Source organism: Geotrypetes seraphini, chromosome 3 (assembly GCF_902459505.1).
Source record: "Geotrypetes seraphini chromosome 3, aGeoSer1.1, whole genome shotgun sequence".
Taxonomy (NCBI): Eukaryota; Metazoa; Chordata; class Amphibia; order Gymnophiona; family Dermophiidae; genus Geotrypetes; species Geotrypetes seraphini.
The window spans coordinates 199,061,435-199,081,715 of NC_047086.1; the positions used below are offsets into that span (position 1 = coordinate 199,061,435).

Consider the following 20,281-nt stretch of genomic DNA (forward strand, 5'->3'; position numbering starts at 1 on the left):
CAGTGCTGCAGTGCACAAAGCCGTGGGCAGAGGCTCCTACACGCGTCCTGTACCTGAACCGGAAGCCTTCTCTCTGACATTGCAACATCAGAGGGAAGGCTTCCAGATGAGAGGCGCGAGAAGCTGCTACCCATGCTTTGTGCACTGCAGCACTGAGGAAGAGGGAGCCGGTCCAAAGATAACACCGGGGGGGGGGGGGGGGCGACATAACGGCCAGGCGGGAGCAGGCCAGAAAGCAAGGCACAGCATGGAGGGAGGAAGACAACAACAGTAGGGGGAATGCTTTTATTTTTGAATTTAGTGATTGATTTGCACTGTTCAGGAAGAAATGCATTTGTTTCTTTTCCTCTGGGGTTGTACTGCATGCAGAGTCTTGCATCTTAGTGTTTGTTTGTATATATAAGTAATTTTTGTTTTTGGTCCCATATTTTCATGGGGTTATCTGTGTTCTGGTAGGAATGAATATTGAGAAGCATACAATGTGCTTTGTGTAGTTTAATTTTGTGGTTAATACAATTATATTGTGTGCGTATGTATATATGAAAAATGAATGGAAAAAATGGTGTTACAATTAGTACTATTATGGGGGGTGGGGTCTGACCCACGACTTAGCCCAGTGTTTTTCAACTGCCGGTCCGCAGACCAGTGCCGGTCCACAAAATAATAAATTTATTTCCGCCGGTCCATAGGTGTCAAAAGTTGAAGAACACTGTTTTAGAGAGAAGTGACTAAGGACTACACTAACAATTGGTTAAGATTGTCAGTATTTGGTGGGCTACCCTCTGTTCTTAACCACCTGTCTGCACTGTGTCAGCATTATTGTGATGTACTTGGTCCCATTGACCATTCTGTTAATGCAGACGTCCAACACCACTGGCAGCCATGCAGTGCCAAACCATGACCTTCAAAGAATGCTTCACAGTGAGGTTGGGGCACTCAGGCTTAAACTCCTCTCTAGGAAACCTCCTCACATAGGTGTGGGCCTGGTTCGCAGCAAAGGAGCAGTACTAGAGAATCACTGTCATGCTGGCAACCCCTTTGCATTTTAAAAGGCGAAGGGAGCTTTGGAACAGGATGGGGAGAAGGGAAGGAAATCCTGGCCCATGGAGGTCCCCCTGGAGCAGCTGATTTTTAAAAGGAGTGATGCTGGATGAGAGGGCATTTGATGAGTGGGGAAATGGGAGGCGGTGGCAGGAAGAAGAGGAATTGGGGAGCCCCCTACCTATTTCTGCCATGGGCCCCAGCATGTCTAACACTAGCCCTGTCTTCGTCCATCTGTGACACTTACATAACTCACTCATTTAAGCATCTTTGTGAAAGCCTCTTAAATGCTTTCTCACTTATAGCAGGATCTCAGAAAATAAATAGAGAGATAAATAGAGTGTGCGGCACAGGGATGGAATAATTTAAAAAAAAAAAAAAGAGAATGCAAGAAGGAAGGAAGAAGGTGAAAGGTGATGGTGTGGGAGACTGGAGTGGAGAGAAGGGGGGTGAAAAAAAGGTAAAGGGGGGAGTAAAGATAGAGACCATTCCAGAGGCTCTCTGTACATGTAAGGTGAAAAGTAAGGTACCTGCACATCATGAAATCCAGCTCCAGCTTGGCAGCGTAGGAAAGGAGCAGCCCCTGAATCCCTATCATGCACTATTGCCATGGCAACATAGATCTGCACAGATGCTCACGTGTGGATGGACACCCTCACACAGGCACTCCTTATGCAATCTAAAGCAATTTGCCGCCTGTATATATGAATCAAGAACTTATTCTGGTGACAGCAAGGTCACATGTAACTGACCAAATTCCTTCCAGTCTGATCATTACCACCAATATCCCACCTCCATTTATTGTATTCTGAAGCAATGCATACTTGTTCTACTCTAAAACACCGTATTCCAAGAGCTTGCATAAATATGCAAAACATACTAGGCAGCCATCAAACAGACACACAAGAAACACAAAAAAATGTCACAGAGGCGATTACAAACAACCATGCAAACAGGCAGGTATATAGAGTACTAGGTATCTTGTTTTCTCCGGCTTACCTTTCCTTGAGTCATGTTGAGTGCAAAGACCGTTTAGCAAGCTGCACTACTTGTGCTAACCAAGTGTGTGTACTTTGGTTACTGCACTTGCTACTTGCTTTTGCTGTAATACATCCCCCCTCTGCAGCTTATTCTGATGCTTTAGGTTCTAGCAACATCCACTAGGCTCCCAGTCACACAAGGCAGGACTGTACCACTCACACACTGCAGAAGAAGCGAGGGGAGGGGGGAAGGGGGGGAATTGCAGCTTTGTGTAGGCTGGTGAGGTGGAGAGGGATGATGCTACAGTCACATGAGAGCAGATTAAACAACACAGCAAAATCCAGTACAAAGCTAGCATAGAATAAAGAGGAGCTCAGGAGAGGAGGGGCACAAGAATGAAGAGGCAATATGTATGAGGAGGCAGGGATGTCCTTAGGACTACTGCTACATTCTCTCTCTCCCCCCACCCCCCCAATAGCAATGCCTTTTAACAGGAAAAAAATGCAAGAGGGTTTATGTGGGCTTCAGCTTCTGAACGGGCAGTGTTCAAGCCCCATGTTCTGTGGTTTGCAGGTGGTTGTACTTAAAAGCTCAGTCTATCATCTTTGTAATTACTAGCCACTTCTGTTCAATTTCTGTTATCTCTGTTCCTGAGTGTGTCACTTAGAGGCCCTTTTACTAAAGTACTGTAGATTTTGCACTTAGGGTTACCAGACCCAGAAAACTCAGACACGTTCTCTTTTTCGAGGACTGTCCCCAGATGTTTTTTGTTTTTTTTAAATGTGGGAGTCTGTCCAGGTTTAGCCAGCTCTCCCGACTCCACACCTACCTCCTCCCCAGGCCCGGCTGCTATAATTGAATCTTTGGGCAGCCTGTAGCAGCAACAAGGTCTTTTCTACTCATTAGTTTTGAGAAAATATCAATTTTTTACTTTTTAAACCTGGTATAACAAAGATATTTTAATTAGTCTTTCTTGAGTATTATGCAATCAATTTTTTTCCATGAAATTTTATTGATTTTTTAAGAATATACAACACATTAATAGTAACCAGAACCAGAACAAAGGGTCAATGAGATTCCAGATACATAACACAGAAAATTCAGTACAACAACTTTACATTACAGATATAAATTAGTCCTTGCTACAAAATTTGGCACTACAATTTCCTTTAATAAAATGGTTTCCTTTAATAAACTGGTATAAGGACTCTGTACAAAGAAGGTTAAGGTCAGTGGTGTGTCATGCTGTACCTTGGTATCACTTTCAGTATGGTTCCAGCTCTGTAACAGTAAGCAGGGTGATGCAAAAATTATCACAGGTGTACAGCTCCTGCTTACTGAACCATCCCTGACTCAGCTCTAATATAGGAAAGGAAATGTGACACTTACATCTCCTGAACCCTTTCAGCCCACTGTCAGGCCTTGTTAAAAAACAAACAAACAACAAAACCCAGCCCATTATAGGCCTTAACATATGTTTTCATAGATGTATTGCAACTTAAAAGGAGTTAGGAAATAAGATATATTTGTTCCTGCTTTATTATTTTTCTTTTTTAAAGATGTAGCTATAGGGGCTAGTTCTAACTGTTTTGGGATACGGTATATTGGCCTCTAGAATGTAAGGGCCAGGTTATATAAACAATGCCTAAATGCGCTTACATTGTAGGCTAGGAGTCACTTATAGAATCCCGCCTAGCGGCTTCTGTGTAGGTATACTTAGGCATCACTAGACGTCCTAGAGGTAGGTGCCGATATATTAGGCCAGACTTTACTAAGTCAGATGCTTAGTGACATCTAAGTCAACCAAGCCTATTTTCTGCCCCTAACCATGCCTACTTTCCAGGTAGGTGTCGTTAGGCATCAGAGGGTCCTTCCACTTAGGTGTCACTAGGTATCCTATGAGTTTGGTGCTGAACTCTTAATTACTTATTTTAATTTTTTTTTTTATTGGTTGAAAATTGGCACAGACAATTACCGTGCCAATTAAGCCAATTTTAAAAAGTTGAGCGCAGATTCTGAAATTAGTCGTCGCTAGATATCCTCAATTAGGGCACCTAGTGGCATCTAATGTAGGCATCCAATACGAATCAGTATCTAAATGTCTTTATTTATTGATTTAATGTTCATATTTTCTGTATTCTATCTCCATGGTGGAGTTGAATTTATGCTTTTTTTCCTCTAATATGATGCTTTGTAGTCTAATTTTGTGTGTGGGGGGGGGGAGGAGGGTTCTTTGGCTTTCATCTTATAATGTATTAAAAAATTAAATAATTGATAAAAAGTATGAAGGGTGGACCATGTGGCTGCCCTACAAATTTCTTCAGGTGAGACTGATCTCGCCTCTGTTCAGGACAACACAATGCCCCTTGTGGAGTGGGCTTTCAGTGCCACGGGAGATTGCTTTCCACTCCCAATATAAGAAATCGCCATACAAATCCATCTGGAAATGGTTGACTTGGATGCCAGCCTGCCTTTTCGTGCAGCCCCCAGGAGCATGAACAGATGATCGGAAAGTTGAAACTCATTTGTTACTTCCGAGTACTAAAAGAGGACTCTTTGAGCATCCAAGGATTTTAGAACTTTGTCTTCCTTCCTTGCTCTAGTGGGTGAAAAGGCTGGGAGATGCACTTGGTTTATGTGAAAACTGAAAACTACCTTCGGTAAAAAGGAAGGAACTGTTCTTAGTGAAACACCAGTGTCTGAGAATCTGAGAAAAGGCTCCCTGACACCTTTCTGGTCAAGGCTACTGCTACTAAAAACTCTTATTGGAAAATTCTTGAATAAATTAAGGGAAAAAAGAAAGAACCAATGTGCTAAGTGATCACAGTTTCATGTTGTTGGCCAGAATAGTGAAATCTGTATGTGCAGTGAATGTATTTTTCTACTGGTTTATTTCTTCTCTAAGGATGGAAGATAGTGTGACAAAGTCTTCAATGGGTATATTAACTGAGTTTTGGTTCCAGATTAAAGACGATCAGCTGAAGTACAGAAGTTTAACATTTTGTATCCACTTAGGATAAAAGAGTTGAAGATATAAAGAGTATATGGATTTTAGATATCTGTGGAATATTAAGAGAGTTCTACATCATTCAGCGGCAAAAGTTTCATGCCATAGAAGCTCCTTCACTCATATCCCTAGTGACTCAGATATAGGAGGAGAAGCTATACTTGAAGCGAAAGGAGGTATACCAATGCAATGCAAGTACTGTTAGAAGGTATCTATGTGGTACTGGCAATAAGGCAGGGGAAGGTCATGATAGCAGATACTCAGTGTGGTGTAATACCCTTCATATTTCAGATGTATGAGTCTTAAGGGTGAATGATTTAACCAGGTATTTACAGTAATTACAGGAAACATCAGAAAGAGATGCATCCTAGACTATTCTTCATGTCTGGGAAACAGCTAAAGGAGTAACCATGGTTTGTTTTCTCATAGTTTATACATGTGGACTATATTATTAATTGCAGAACAGAATAATAACAAGTATGCTTTAATAATCACTTTAACATGGTATGTCAGTGATTCAAGTATCACTTGTACAAGGTAGTGCCAGTATCAGACACCGAGCCTGTCATGGCCTGATCAAGCATAACAGAAATGGGTAGATAATACTGTCCAAGAAAAGTTTATATGCACTTTCAGACCAAGGGCCCATCAAGCCTGGCATCCTGTTTCCAAGGAAGGCCAGTTCACGTCACAAGTACCTGACACTTATCTGGAACACAATACCTGCTATCCAGAACAATGTTGCAGACTGGGGATATGCAGAGGCAGAGTTCAGATTGCCAGACATTCCTGATTTTCAAGGATTGTCTCTGATTTCAGACCTACGGGTATTTCCCTGACTATTTCCTGTTTGAAAACCTTCTGTATCTGATATTTGTAGTGAGGAGGGAAATCTACACTTGTCTTGAAGGGAAATTATTTATTTTATAAATTTATTGCCCGCTTAACGCCTAAGTGAGTTATATAAGCAACATGCATAAAATCCATATAGACCAAACATTACATTCTACACAGACAAATATTCCACACATTTCATTTCAACAATTGTTTCTTCATCGCCATACACAAATGTTTCTCTTTTTTTAATTATTATTCATTTGTTACAAATTATGTATATAACAAACTCAGGAAAATCCACAAGTATCATCATAAACATTTACAAAAAGGAAAATAAAATCATTCAATGATCTAGCCCACATTAACTGGCCGGCAGTACCTTCTATATAGCAACATATACATTTCTTCAATTATCCTCCCTGTTTAAAGATAACCAAATAATTACACATTTTGGTGGGCAAATATTTGTTCCACGTATAAATATGAGAGAATGAATGCGGAGTGTTTGGGGTCTAGTATGATATCAATAAGGTGTGGAGCCCATTGACTTTTTTATGTTGAATTGCAATGAATGTCAGGTATCTCCCTTTTTATAGATTCCCTACACATCCGAGGGGGGGGGGGGTGGGGAGGGAAGGTATTTGGGATTGCTAAAGGTATTTAACTATAATATTGTAATAATATATGCATGTGCAGTGTAATAGTTATGTGAGGAATGGAGGGAGAAAAGGATTGGTAATGTATTAATTTTGTGTATTTTAAGTGCGTTATGTATAATGCTCATATTTATATATTTGTATTACACTATCAAAATTTGAAATTCAATAAAGAATTTTAAAAAAATAAATAAATAAAGATAACCAAATAAATCTAGGATATTGTTTGAACCGGTTTATCTTTCAGAAAACCTTCTAACTGGACTGGATCTAAAAAGACATACTTATCACTTGCATATGAAATAAGGCATTTACAGGGAAATTTTAAGAAGAAGGTTGCGCCCACTGCCAAGGCCGACACACACAAATGTTTCTTAATAACAACTAACTCATAAATGCCTTTACAAATAAATATGTTTTAAGTATCTTACGGAACTGACCACAGTTTTTATGTAACCGCATAGTACCTGCCAATTTGTTCCACAGTTTTGCTGCTGCAATAGAAAATACAGATTGTGCTTTTCCTCAGAGAAACCTGCTTCCTTGGAGAAAAGTAAGGCTACACTTGCAAATAGAGTGTTAAGGATTATCAGGAGAGGAATGGAAAACAAAGATGCAAATGTTATAATGCCTTTATATTGCTCTATGATATGGCCGCACTTCAAATACTGCATGCAATTCTTGTCACCGTATCTCATCAAAGATATAGCGGAATTAGAACAGGTACAGAGAAGGGCAACCAAAATGATAAAAGGGATGGGACGGTTTCCCTATGAGGAAAGACTAAAGGCTCTTCATCTTGGAGAAGAGATGCCTCAGGGGTAATATGACAGAGGTCTATAAAATAATGAGCGGAGTGGAAAGGGTAGGTGTGAATCGCTTGTTCACTCTTTCCAAAAATACTAGGACTAAGGGGCATGCAATGAAGCTACTAAGTAGCAGATTTAAAACAAACCATAGAAAATATTTCTTCACACTTTGTGGGCAATTAGAGCAAGTGCACATACCACCTTCTGTAAGTGCGTCCATGCTAACTGTACAAAGTCCCAGTATACAGTAGAGAATATTTTAGTGTTGGAGCTTCAAAGAACATGGGAAGCACCCCACCTGCACTGCCTTTGCACTTATCACACATTGGCACAAATTTGCGAAGCAGATGTACATATCAAAATGGCAAAAAAAGAAAAAAAAAGTGAATACAAAAAACAGCGCCATCAACCCCACGGTTAATTTCAACAAAAGAAAGAAAGCAGGGAGGGAACCGTACACATCAACCTTTGGCAGTGTTAAGTTTCAAATCATTTATTAGATACAACATATATATCAAATAAATATCAGTCCATATGATATATCATACCCAACACGGTCCATGTTTCGGCTATGAATCTGAAGCCCGCGTCAGGGGGGTGGGGTAAACAATCCACTAGATGGCGTTGAAACACTTTGCATCTATGAGAATACTGAGTAGAAGAAAGAAACTTATTAACTCCTGAAGTTCAATATATACTGCAGAGCCTGTGTGGTCATAAATCTAACGTATCTATGAATGAAAAAAACCCAACGTATCGCTCAAGGACCCTATGGCTAGACCTTTCGTGAAAGTTAATAAGTTTCTTTCACTGTCCGACTCAGTATTCCCATAGATGCCATCTAGTGGATTGTTTACCCACACCCCTGATGCAGACTTCAGTGTCATAGCCGAAACACAGACCATGTCGGTTATAAGATAGTTTGAAAGGATCCACAAAAGAATATGTTATATGGACTGTGTTATATTTGAAACTCAAATCTGCCACAGGTTAATGTATATGGCTTCCTTCCCAATTCTGTCCTTTTTTGCAAAAAAACAACAACACTGTAAGAATGATGGCTATTATAGTAGTGTAACTTTAGGTACTGTAAGTTTTTATCTGTCCTTGAGTACTCACAATAATATATAATGGAATTAAGGTGGGATTTATACCTGGATCCTGTTGTTTAAAATCCACTGCACTGCCACTAGGCTGCCCCTCTGCTCTGTAAGGACATTTGTGTGACCATTTTTGAAGAAATGATGCCAAAGAGATGTTTTTGTGCATGTTGGGAGTTTTTGTGGCATTCGTATTTTGGAAAATGGCTGTTCATTTTGGCCGTTTTCAGCACAAGAACATCCTTCTCACATATTTTCAAACAGGAAATCCTGACGTTTTTCCTGTTAAAAAATGGCTGTGATATGGACAGTGGGTTTTTTTTTGGATATTATAAGCAGGACGTCCCACTTCTGACTTGGATGTTTGTTTGTTTTTAATAACCCCTCATTAATTCTTGCTGTTAAAGCGCAGATGGTGCATAAATCTACCACACTTTAGCGAAAGGGCCCAAATGACTTTTAGTTGAAAGTCCCGCGTAGGTTTTCTGTTACTAGACAGTTTTGCTAGCAGGTTGACTTACATGTGTTTTGCCTTTTTGGTGCCTGAGATGTGAAATTCCTGCTCTTTATCAGTTCTATCCATTCCCATGCAAACAAAAAAGAAATACCATTGCCAAGAATTTCATGCATGATGGTCATATCACTATCACATATTTTATGCTCTCAAGGGAACAGAGAACATTTTATCTTCTTATAATCAAATGTAATAAAAGAAAGCAAACAAGATATTTGATAAAGCCACTGATAGTATCATGACTTTTGCAAACACATCTACAGCTTGATTGACTACTACTACTTATCATTTCTATAGTGCTGCCAGACATATGTAGTGCTGTACATTAAACATGTAAGAGACAATCCCTGCTTGAAAGAGCTTACAATCTAATAAAAAAAAGACTAAGGGCTCCTTTTACAAAGGCGCGCTTGGGCCTTAGCGTGCGGAATAGCGCGCACTAAAATGCCGCGTGTGCTAGCCGCTACCGCCTCCTTTTGAGCAGGTGGTAGATTTTTGGCTAGCGCGCGCGCTAATCCGGTGCGTGCGGTAAAACCCGTAGCACACCTTTGTAAAAGGAGCCCTAAGGGGAAAAATAGGGGTTAGGGAATTTCTCACAGAGGGAATGATAAAACAGACATTGATGAGAGGAGTTAAAAGCAGTCTCAAAAAAGTGGATTTTTTAGCCTAGATTTGAATACTGACTCAGGCAGTCTGTTCCAGGCATATGGTGCAGCAAGATAGAAGGGATGGAGGTAGGGTTACCGGATTCCCTCTTTAAAAAACAGGACACATGGCGCTGCCCTGTCCCACCCCAGCCCCACTCCGCTCCGCCCCTGCTCCCACTTGAACCTCATGTCTCTTTTCCCGAGCTCGGGGCCACGTCTGGAGGACCTCCACGCATATGTGGATGTCGATGCGATGACATCATGTGCACAAGCATGTGACATCATCATGTTGACATCCGCGCATGCACAGAGGCCCTCCAGATGTAGCCCCAAGCTCAGGGCCTTCCAAAACCTGGACAAACTCCCGGGTTTTGGAAATCCCTCTGGGCATCCGGACAGTCCTCTAAAAAGAGGACACATCTGGGTTTTCCCGGATATCTAGTAACCCTAAGTAGAGGAGAAGGTTACGGATAAGAGACACCCAAAGAATAGAATTCCCAGGGAGGAGCAGAGGGAGAGATAAGAGAGGAGAGATACTGAGGAGCTGCAAAGTGAATGCACTTGTAACTCAATAAGAGGAGTTTGAACTGTATGCAGAAATAGAGAGGGGGCCAATGAAGTGACTTGAGGAGAGGGGTACTGTGAGCATAGTGATATATAAGTTTAAGCCTATTTCACACAGATGTAGAATGGAGGAAAAATTTTGTGAATAAACTTAACTGGTACTAGATGGTTAAGGTCATAGTGTCATAGGTCATAATTACAGAGTAATACTTTTAAAACCAATAGGAGAACATATTTTTTCACTCAGAGAATAGTTAAGCTCTGGAACACGCTGCCAGAGGATGTGGTAAGAACAGTTCATGTAGCTAATTTTTAAAAAGGTTTGGACAATTTCCTAAAGGAAAAGTCCATAGTCTGCCATTGAGGCAGACATGGGACGGTAGCATGGAATGCTGCTACTATTTGGGTTTTTGTATCATGAGCAAACAGGTAGTATCAAATCCTGAAAAAAGTGTGCTTAGTGTTTTATCTATAATTAATAAACTATACAATAACTGAAGCTAAGTATAAAAATAAAATTCCTGAATCCATATTAAGAAAACATTTTTAGAAAGATTTTTGTTGTTTTGTTGAATAATTATAGCAATATTTAAACTAGGACCTGAAGGGAAAGAAGCATCAGAATTAAGACTGGAAAGGGATCATGGGGCCTCTTATAGCTCCTGATAGTCCAGTACCCACTTCACCGATCTATTATAATCATTTGCATCTTCCCCTACCCTCCCTATTTAAAATGAACTTTATTCTAACTGTTCAAAACGATAATTCTTCCTTCAAATATCCAAATATGTTAAATATTATTTAAAACTTTTGAAAAATTCTCAAGCAAGAAATGTTTATAATAAAGATTTTTGACAACAATGATTCAAACGTGTAAGGTTCCACTTATCTAGCCAACCAGACCCCAGCACCGTTCTTGATCAAAAACTCCTGATGCTGACGTTTCAGGTACAGCTGTTACACTGATCCTCCCAGCGTTTTGGTCAAATGTCCTACCTCGGGGGATTTCACCGCCACACACGTTTCTCATTCAACAAACTACATCATGTTCGGATTAGGGTTACCAGTTGTCTAGGAAAACCTGGATATGTCCTCTTTTTAGAGGAATAGGAATAAGGTTGGGGCAGTTACACATGTGGGGAAGCAGATGTAGGGTTACCATATTTTGGGCCGCAAAACCCCGGACACATGGCCCTGCCCTGTTCCTCTTCTGGCCCCGCCCTGTGCCACCTGGTCCCAACCAGTTCTGCCTTTGGCTCCACCTGTTCCACCCCAGCCTCTCCCAGTTCAGCCTTCCGCCCTGTCCCGTTCCGCCTCCCCAGCTCCATCCCCACAAACCTCCTCTCTTCTTCCCCAACAAGCTCCAGCTGCTTCTGGAGAGCCGGGAGCATACGCAGATGTGTGTGACATCATCCGTGCATGCTCAGAGGCCCTCCAGATGTGTCCTATGCTCATTGGGGCTTTCCAAAACCCAGACAAACTACTGAATTTTGGAAAGTCCGTCCAGGCACCTGGACAGTCCTCTAAAAAGAGGACATGTCCAGGTTTTCCCAGACATCTGGTATCCCTAAGCAGATGGTGTGGAGGGCCAGGGTTGGGATTAATATCCTTCAGGGAGCAGGAGAAGGAGTAGGAAAGTGCATTCCCTGTGGAATGCCCTCCCATTAGACATTCGATTAGAGAACTTGCTTGAAAAATTTAAAGCCAAACTTAAAACTTTCCTCTTTAAAGATGCCTTTACTCTAATCCCTTGATTTTAGGGCTCCTTTTACGAAGCTGCATTAGCGGTTTAATGTGCGTAATAGCATGCGCTAAACTACCGACTGCGCTAGACGCTAAAGCCAGCATTGAGCTGGTGTTAGTTCTAGCCGCGTAGCGCGGGTTTAGCGCGCGTTAAAAAGCTGCATGCACTAAAACCACTAATGTGGCTTCGTAAAAGGAGCCCTTAGTGAAGCTTTGAAACATCTAATGCTTCCTCTGAAGTGATTCTCATCCTAATTTTTTTACCACTCCCCGTTTACCATCCTTTTTTATTAATTTTACTTCAATGTATTTTAAACAATCTTTCCCTCCCCTACTTTCCTTCTGTTTCATATACGTTAACCTAAATTCGTCTAGGATTTTTAATATTTGATAAAATATTACTTTTGTTTATTTATTTTAATTGTTTTGGGGTTTTTTGCAATTTTTTATATTGTACACCGTTTAGACACTTATTTTGATAGACGGTATATCAAAAATAAAGAAACTTGAAACTCGATGCAAAGGGGAGGTGGATGAATGAAAGGGAGAAAATGAGCTTGAGAGCAGAGAATAAGGTAGATAAGATGGCTGGAGAGGAGAAAGGAGAAGGAGAGGAATAATGAAGGCTAATGGGATGTAGTAGAAGAGACTGGGAGAATGAGTATGAGAAGCAGAAAGTGAATTGGAGCCATAGGGAGAGGAATAGAGAAAGGAAACAAATGTATAAAGGAAGAGTGGTAGTAAGAATAGGCAAGGCGCCCTCAGGAGGTGCAAGAGGGGCATGTGTTTCTTCGTCACACGATGGATGCGTTGTGCGCCAGCGGCTCATGCCACCCTGACAGGGGTTTAAGTAGGTTTGTGAAGTCACCTGAGTGATTGACTGGCAGTTAGCAGGCGGGGCTAAAGCCAACAGTAGACACCAGTCAGAGGCAGCAAGCGAGGTGAAAAGTGGAGAGGTTGGTCTGCAGGAAGGAGGAGGAGGGGGGGTCATCCAGGACAGAAGCAAACTGGATACTTTCCAAAGCTGCAGCCAACCCTACACTCGCTGGAGCTGCATTGCGAGCACCTTACATCACGGTTACTTGAGGTTTTCCATGATTTTTAATCTCTTTCTGCAACTGTGAAGGAAATTTCTATAGCTAGTTTGGCCCTGGAGATTTTCCCTTTGAAAACTGTTCCCGCCTTTCAGGGATAACAGTTTATATGCTACTGATGGTGTGTATAACTTCTTCCAGTGGGAAAAAGAGCAAGGGAGGGGATTGGAGCAAGCCGCGGCAGATGGCCTGCTTCTGCCAGCTTTCCTATATATGTAGCACAGGCTGGCTACTATATTATGAAAAGGAAACTTGAATTTCTATTTGTAAGTACATAAATTAATAAAACCGTACCTGCATGTGTAATGTTGCCAAAGCCAAGTCATCTTATCTGTTTTATCTCTCTGTGTAAAAAATATATAAAAGGCTTTGGTGATATGGTTATTGAAGAAGCATCAAAGATGATCAGTAAATATAAGGTTGCTGACGTCTCATTTATGTCACTCCTGACTAAGAAATGATCTTTTCCACCCTAATTATTTATTGTTAATCTTGATGTAACATTTTGATCATAAAGGCCTTCTTTAACTAAGCCACGGTAGAGGTTTTTGCCGCAGCCTGGAATACTAAATGCTCCGACGCTCATAGGAATTCTTTGAGCGTTGGAGTATTTAGCGTTCTAGGCTGTGATAGAAACTTCTATCACAGCTTAGTAAACAGGGGGGATAATGTCTTATATGGTCAAAAGTAATTTGGCTAACATTTAAGGGAAGAATTTGGGGCAGACAGGAGGTAGGATGCAGAAACTTTATATGAATAAACTATTCGTATAAAGAATTGCTGGAATTTAAATGTTAATCAAAAATTATATATATGGGAAAGTAACTTCATACACACCGGGTGCACAAAATTGTTCAAAAGAAATCACACACACTATTCTATACACGCACCAGTCCTATTTAGGAAAACCAATACATAAAGACACTTTCTTCTGTGCTCAGAGCTGTTTAAGCTTAGAGACCATTAAGAGAGCGGTAAGCCCACTAATGTACGGCTCTTCTCCCAATCATCGCAGTGTAGCTTATGTTTAAATGTTAATGCCTGAATGCATAACCAGGCTAAAAATCCACCTAAAGTTAAATAAAGTATCCTTATGACTTTTTTTTTGTTGACCACTCTCTTGAAAATTTACCTCAGCAATCTGAGAAATGAATAGCAGATTACAGAGATGTGTCATGACATAGATAATCTTCTGGGATGGACTTTATGCAGTGAGACACCACTAGAAGAGCCTGATTTTAATCCTGTGTAGCTCTATGTGAGCCCAGCTATTACAGAAAACATGCATTGCATCTATTCGGAAAAGTTGTGCTTCCAGCTGTTCCTGTACCAGTTTGCCACACGTCTTCAGTTCAGAGAAAAATGCTCTGGACCTTAGAGCTAGTTGTGAAATTATCATAATGAATAAAAGCACAAAAAGGTGTTGAATTGGCACAAGTTTTAAATTTGTTAGCTGAAGCACCAGTCATCAAGGCTTCAAACCTGGCTACTGTCCATTCACACATTCATAATTCAATAATCGTAACAAACCAATCTCAAGTGGTATATCTTACACAGCAATAATACAAGATATCCGTGCTGGAGTTTTATTTAAAGAGCTATTGCTAAGGAAATATAGCACCTTTAGATCAAATAATGTATTAAATCCAACTTGGTAATTCCTAACAAGTTATTTTCTAAGGCCCAAATTCTGTATATGGCATCCTAAAACGCACACACAAATCTGTGTACATTTCTGATTTACAAGTGCAATTGAATTGTTTAACAAGCCAATAATTGACACAAATTGACACTCATTAGAAGTTATGTGCACAACTGTGTAGGCACATTCTATAAAATGGTGCATGAATCAAAAGAGGGTGTGGCTAGGGGGGGGGAGGAGAATGGGTAGATTATAGGTGTTCCTAAAAATTAGGTGCATTGTTATAGAATATGCCCAATCCACGTACAACTTAGGCACAGGTATTTAGGCCTGATTTTCCTTAGCCTAAATGTGTGCACCTAAATGTTATACCATCTATGTCTGCTATTGGGTACCTTTTATAGAATCGTGCTAAGCATCGTTCTGCTGGGCGCTGATTTTTTTAGGCACCATATTTAGAATATGGCCCTAGGAGTGTAATCTTATAATGCTTTTCCCATAGGTAAATCCTGTTGTAAATCCTGCTTTTCCCATAGGTAAATCCATGTGGAAAAGGGCTTTTGTAGCACTGTCCCCTGGATTCACCCAAAGCTGGGCACCCAAACAAATTAGGTAAAGAGCTGTTAGCAATCAATAAATGATATTAATTGCCCAATGGAGCCTAGAACTTCTTTAAAATCATCCAAATAGTATCCAAGCGAGAATATATACAGTATAATAATTTAAATAATGAAAGACCATATTTTATCTCCAAGCAAAATAGCCTCAGCTAATGAAAACTACTATATAAGGGTCTTTTACTTGTAAATATTTACTTATTTAAAAAACTTATATTCTGTTTATACCTAAGCAGAGTACAGAAAAAACATTGGCGTAATGATTTTAAAGCTTGACCTTGCTCTTCCCCAGCTTCCAACTATGGGAGTCTTTTATTAAAGATTAGCACATGCTATCTGCCATAGGTCCCAACTTATTGTTAAGGGACCCTGCTGAGGATAACATGCTTTAATTAATCTTCAGTAAAAGACCCCCCATAGTTGGATATCATCAGCATATATGAAATCCCAATTTTTAACCACTTTAACCATAGGACTTAAATACATATAGATTAGAAAATAGTGGTGACAATACTGAACTCTGCAGAAACCCACATTAAACAGATACAGTGGACGATAGTCAAACCAACTGTGGATACTCTATGCTGGGTTGTTTCCAGTGACTGGCATTGAATATCTTAGGTTTTTTTTTGTTGCTAACGTGTTAACCGGTTAAGTCAATATTCAGTGCTGACTGGTTACGTTTATAGCAGTCAAAGATAGGACCTCTATTTACACAGCCTGATTTGGCTGCTAAACTTAGCTGCTCAGTGCTGAAAATTGCCGGTTATCTCATGATGTAACAATTGAAATTTTAGCCACCAACCACAAATATAAAGCAGAGATAACCACTGAATATTTGGATTTAGCCACTAAGGGGGAAATTCTAAAACTACTGGTGCCTAAACTTACCAACGCCTAAGTTAATTGAAGAATGCCATTAGAAAAGGCAAAATATGGCAAGGTTGAGGTGCCTACTCGCGTCTAAATAAACGCTTTAGGCCGCTGAATGCCAAAGTAGGCATGGCCAATGCCAGAAGTGGCATTAGGCAGCCTAACGTGCCTCTGTAGATGTGATTCACACAGAGATAGGCACCAGAAATGTAGGACCAGAAAACCCAGGCCTACATTCCTGGCGCCTATCTTTGCTGGAGGATCCTGACAATAGTCCACAACCTGCCATAAACTGATCACAGCAGAGGAATCACTAATCAGTTGGGCTGACAGGACTTCCCAAAACCCTGGACCCATGTATTTAATTGTGTTTTGAGTTTATATGAATAAAATCTGTTGGTTCCAAGGTTGATGTGTTCAGTCCTACTCCCCACTTGTTCTCTTTCACTAAATATTGTATACCACTGAATATTGCATAAATCTCCTCAGAACTATTTAGAAAGCTTTTCCACCTGAGTCAGTAACTTGCAGTATAGCAGTCCTGCCAATTGCTGAATACTGTGGTAAATAAATAACACTGCTTGAATAATATTATTGTAGTGGCCTGGGAGCAACTGGCCTCAAAGCCATGGCCTGATGCTCCTAGTTCAGAGCTTTAAGGGGCTGTAGTGCTCATCCTGAATTCTCCCCCAATCACACTCTCCCCACTTTGATCAATCTCCCACCCCAGATTCTGATCCCTCAGACCTGATTATACTTCCCCCCTGATGCAGACCCCCCTCCAACAGCAAGGGCCTAAGTGCCCAGAACCTGGCGGTCCAGTAATCATAGCAACCACTGCTACGGGTCATGTTTCCATAGCAACAGATTGATAGAGAGGCACAGAAGAAACTTCCCTTGTTCAACCAATAGAACCTTTTATAGGCTGTGCTATTAAGGAAGGAAAATGCTTCAAAGGGAGACTATAGAACTCTTTTTAGCAAGGGCATTTTAGGACATTAGTCATATTTTGAAGTACCGTCAAAAAAGTTACAGGAATTTTGCACGAACATACTATCCAGTATATAATTTTTATTTATTGTCATCTGTGCTTTTAACATTGATTTTATCTTCATGTACAATAATATTAAAGACCTTATTTACAGCCCATAATTGCATATTTCTTATTATACTACGTATTTTGATTTGCTTGAAGGGTTCCTCATAAAGAAAATAATTTCAATGGTAGGCTGTCTGGTTTAAGTTAATAATTGATTTCTTTTAATTGGAAACATTGGCATGAAAGCACGAGAGGGCAAAATGAGGCAACATTGACATTCTGGCCATGAGGCTTAAAGAAATAACTCTACCAGTCCCATGAATACAGATATAGCATTTCGCACTGCCACTTTGCTCCTAACTGGAGGACTCTTTTACTAAAACGCAAGTAAGGAGTTTGAATGCAGGTTTGGAAGATCAAGAAGTGGATCAGTTGGTAGATTTTGTACAGGGCGGTGTATTTAGGTATACTGTAGTAGTAAATGGGAATTAGGAGGATACTTATATATCAGAATTTGAGTTATATTATTTTGTCATGTGGATGGAGCACTGGAAGGATATTAGAAATGTCTCTGTGAGGAGCAACATACTCTCCAGCCTATATAAGAGGGTATATAAAATGTCTGAGGAGAAAGATTTGCTACTTAAAAAAGCACAGACATGGTGGCTTGGCCACACTCTGGAGAAGGAAGAGTGCATGGAGTATTATAAATATTCACATTGATGGTCAGTGGTGATGAGCTGTAAGCAAGTGAAATATAAGGCGATATACAGAATATACTGGACACGACATTCTCTATTTGGGTTTCTGCCAGGTACTTTGACCTGGATTGGCCACTGAGGAAACACCAAATAAGAACATAAGAATTGCTGCTGCTGGGTCAGACCAGTGGTCCATTGTGTCCAGTAGTCCGCTCACGCGGCGGCCCCCAGGTCAAAGACCAGTGCTCTAAATGAGTCCAGCCTCACCTGCGTACGTTCCAGTTTAGCAGGAACTTGTCCAACTGGAGTGTGTTTTCCCCTATAACAGACTCCGGAAGAGCGTTCCAGTTTTCCACCACTCTCCACCACTTACATTCGTACAGAATCTATCCCCTTTCAACTTTAGAGAGTGCCCTCTCGTTCTCCCTACCTTGGAGAGGTGAACAATCTGTCTTTATCTGCTAAGTCTATCCCCTTCAGTATTTTGAATGTTTCGATCATGTCCCCTCTCAGTCTCCTCTTTTCAAGGGAGAAGAGGCCCAGTTTCTCCAATCTCTCACTGTACGGCAACTCCTCCAGCCCCTTAACCATTTTAGTCGCTTTTCTCTGGACCCTTTTGAGTAGTACCGTGTCCTTCTTCATGTATGGCGACCAGTGCTGGATGCAGTACTCCAGGTGAGGCACACCATGACCCGGTACAGCGGCATGATAACCTTCTCTGATCTGTTTGTTATCCCCTTCTTTATCATTCCTAGCATTCTGTTCGCCCTTTTCGCCGCCACCACACATTGCGCAGACGGTTTCATCGACTTGTCGATCAGAACTCCCAAGTCTCTTTCCTGGGAGGTCTCTCCAAGTACCGCCCCGGACATCCTGTATTCATGCATGAGATTTTTGTTACCAACATGCATCACTTTACACTTATCCACGTTGAAACTCATTTGCCATGTTGATGCCCATTTCTCGAGCTTAATTATGTCACGTTGCAGATCTTCTCAATCCCCCTGTGTCTTCACTACTCTGAATAACTTCGTATCGTCCGCAAATTTAATCACCTCACTCGTCGTACCAATGTCCAGATTGTTTATAAAGATGTTGAAGAGCACCGGTCCAAGCACCGAGCCCTGCGGCACCCCACTGGTGACGCTCTTCCAGTCCGAGTATTGTCCATTTACCCCCACTCTCTGTTTCCTATGCTTCAGCCGGTTTTTAATCCACGTGAGTATTTCACCCTCGATTCCATGGCTCACAATTTTCTCAAGTAGTCATTCATGTGGAACCTTATCGAACGCCTTCTGAAAATCCAGATATACAATGTTGACCGGATCGCCCTTGTTTAATCCCTCAAAGAAGTGCAGCAAGTTCGTCAAACATGATCTGCCTTTGCTGAAGCCGTGCTGGCTGGTTCTCATCAGACCATGTCTGTCATAGTGATCAGTGATACGGTCCTTTATCAGCGCCTCTACCATCTTTCCCGGTACCGAGGTCAGACTCACCGGTCTGTAGTTTCCCAGATCTCCCCTCAAATCTTTTTTGAAGATCGGCGTAACATTCGCCACATTCCAGTCTTCTGGAATCTTTCCCGATTTGATCAACAGATTGGCCATTAGTTGAAGCAGTTCAGCTATAGTCCCTTTCAGTTCCTTGATGACCCTCGGATGGATGCCATCTGGTCCTGGGGATTTATCGCTCTTATGCCTATCAATCTGCCTGCATACCTCTTCTAGATTGACTGTCAACCCTGTCAGTTTCCCATCTTCGTTTCCAGCATATAGCCTGATGGGTTCCAGTATGCTGTGTATATCCTCTTCGGTAAATACAGATGCAAAAAATGTGTTCAGTTTGTTGGCGATTGCTTTGTCCTCCTTTAGCACTCCCTTTATTCCAAGGTCATCCAACGGTCCCACCGCTTCCTTCACGGGTCGTTTCCCCTTAATATATCGAAACAACACCTTGAAGTTTTTCGCCTCCTTGGCTATTTTTTCCTCGTAGTCTCTTTTGGCCCCTTTTACCGCCTTATGGCACCTGCGTTGATGTTGTTTGTGCTTATTCCAGTTTTTGTCTGTTCTTGACCTTTTCCATTCTTTAAATGAAGTTTTCTTGTCTCTGATTGCTTCCTTCACCTCTATAGTGGGCCACGCCAGTTCCTTGTTCTTTTTCCTCTTGGATCCCTTGTTGATACGCGGTATATATAGATTTTGCGCCTCGGTGACTGTGTCCTTAAAAAGGGACCAAGCTTGCTCTAGCGTTTTTACAGTGCTTATCCTCTTCTTAATCTTCTTCCCCACCATGAGTCTCATCTCTTCGTAATTCCCTTTTCAGAAGTTCAATGCCGTGGCTGTCGTTCTAGACCAATGTTTCACCCTTGCATCCAGATCGAAGCGGATCATGTTGTGATCGCTGTTTCCCAGTGTCC

General features: G+C 41.1%; 1 protein-coding gene across 3 annotated transcripts in view; it reads right to left on the reverse strand.

Annotated features, from left to right (window-relative positions):
• The window catches only part of FAIM2 (Fas apoptotic inhibitory molecule 2), a 145,927-nt gene that overhangs the window by 111,387 nt on the left and 14,259 nt on the right, over positions 1–20,281 (reverse strand). Inside the window, exon 1 of one of the 3 annotated variants that reach the window (XM_033937161.1) lies at positions 13,288–13,337. The exons of 1 other annotated variant lie outside the window; for it this stretch is intronic. In XM_033937161.1, the coding sequence (XP_033793052.1) occupies positions 13,288–13,293 (6 nt within the window). In that variant the 5' untranslated portion in view covers positions 13,294–13,337. Of the gene's footprint in view, positions 1–2,040; positions 2,169–13,287; positions 13,338–20,281 lie in introns of those variants that run through there. One more of the 3 variants, XM_033937160.1, reaches the window with a different exon arrangement.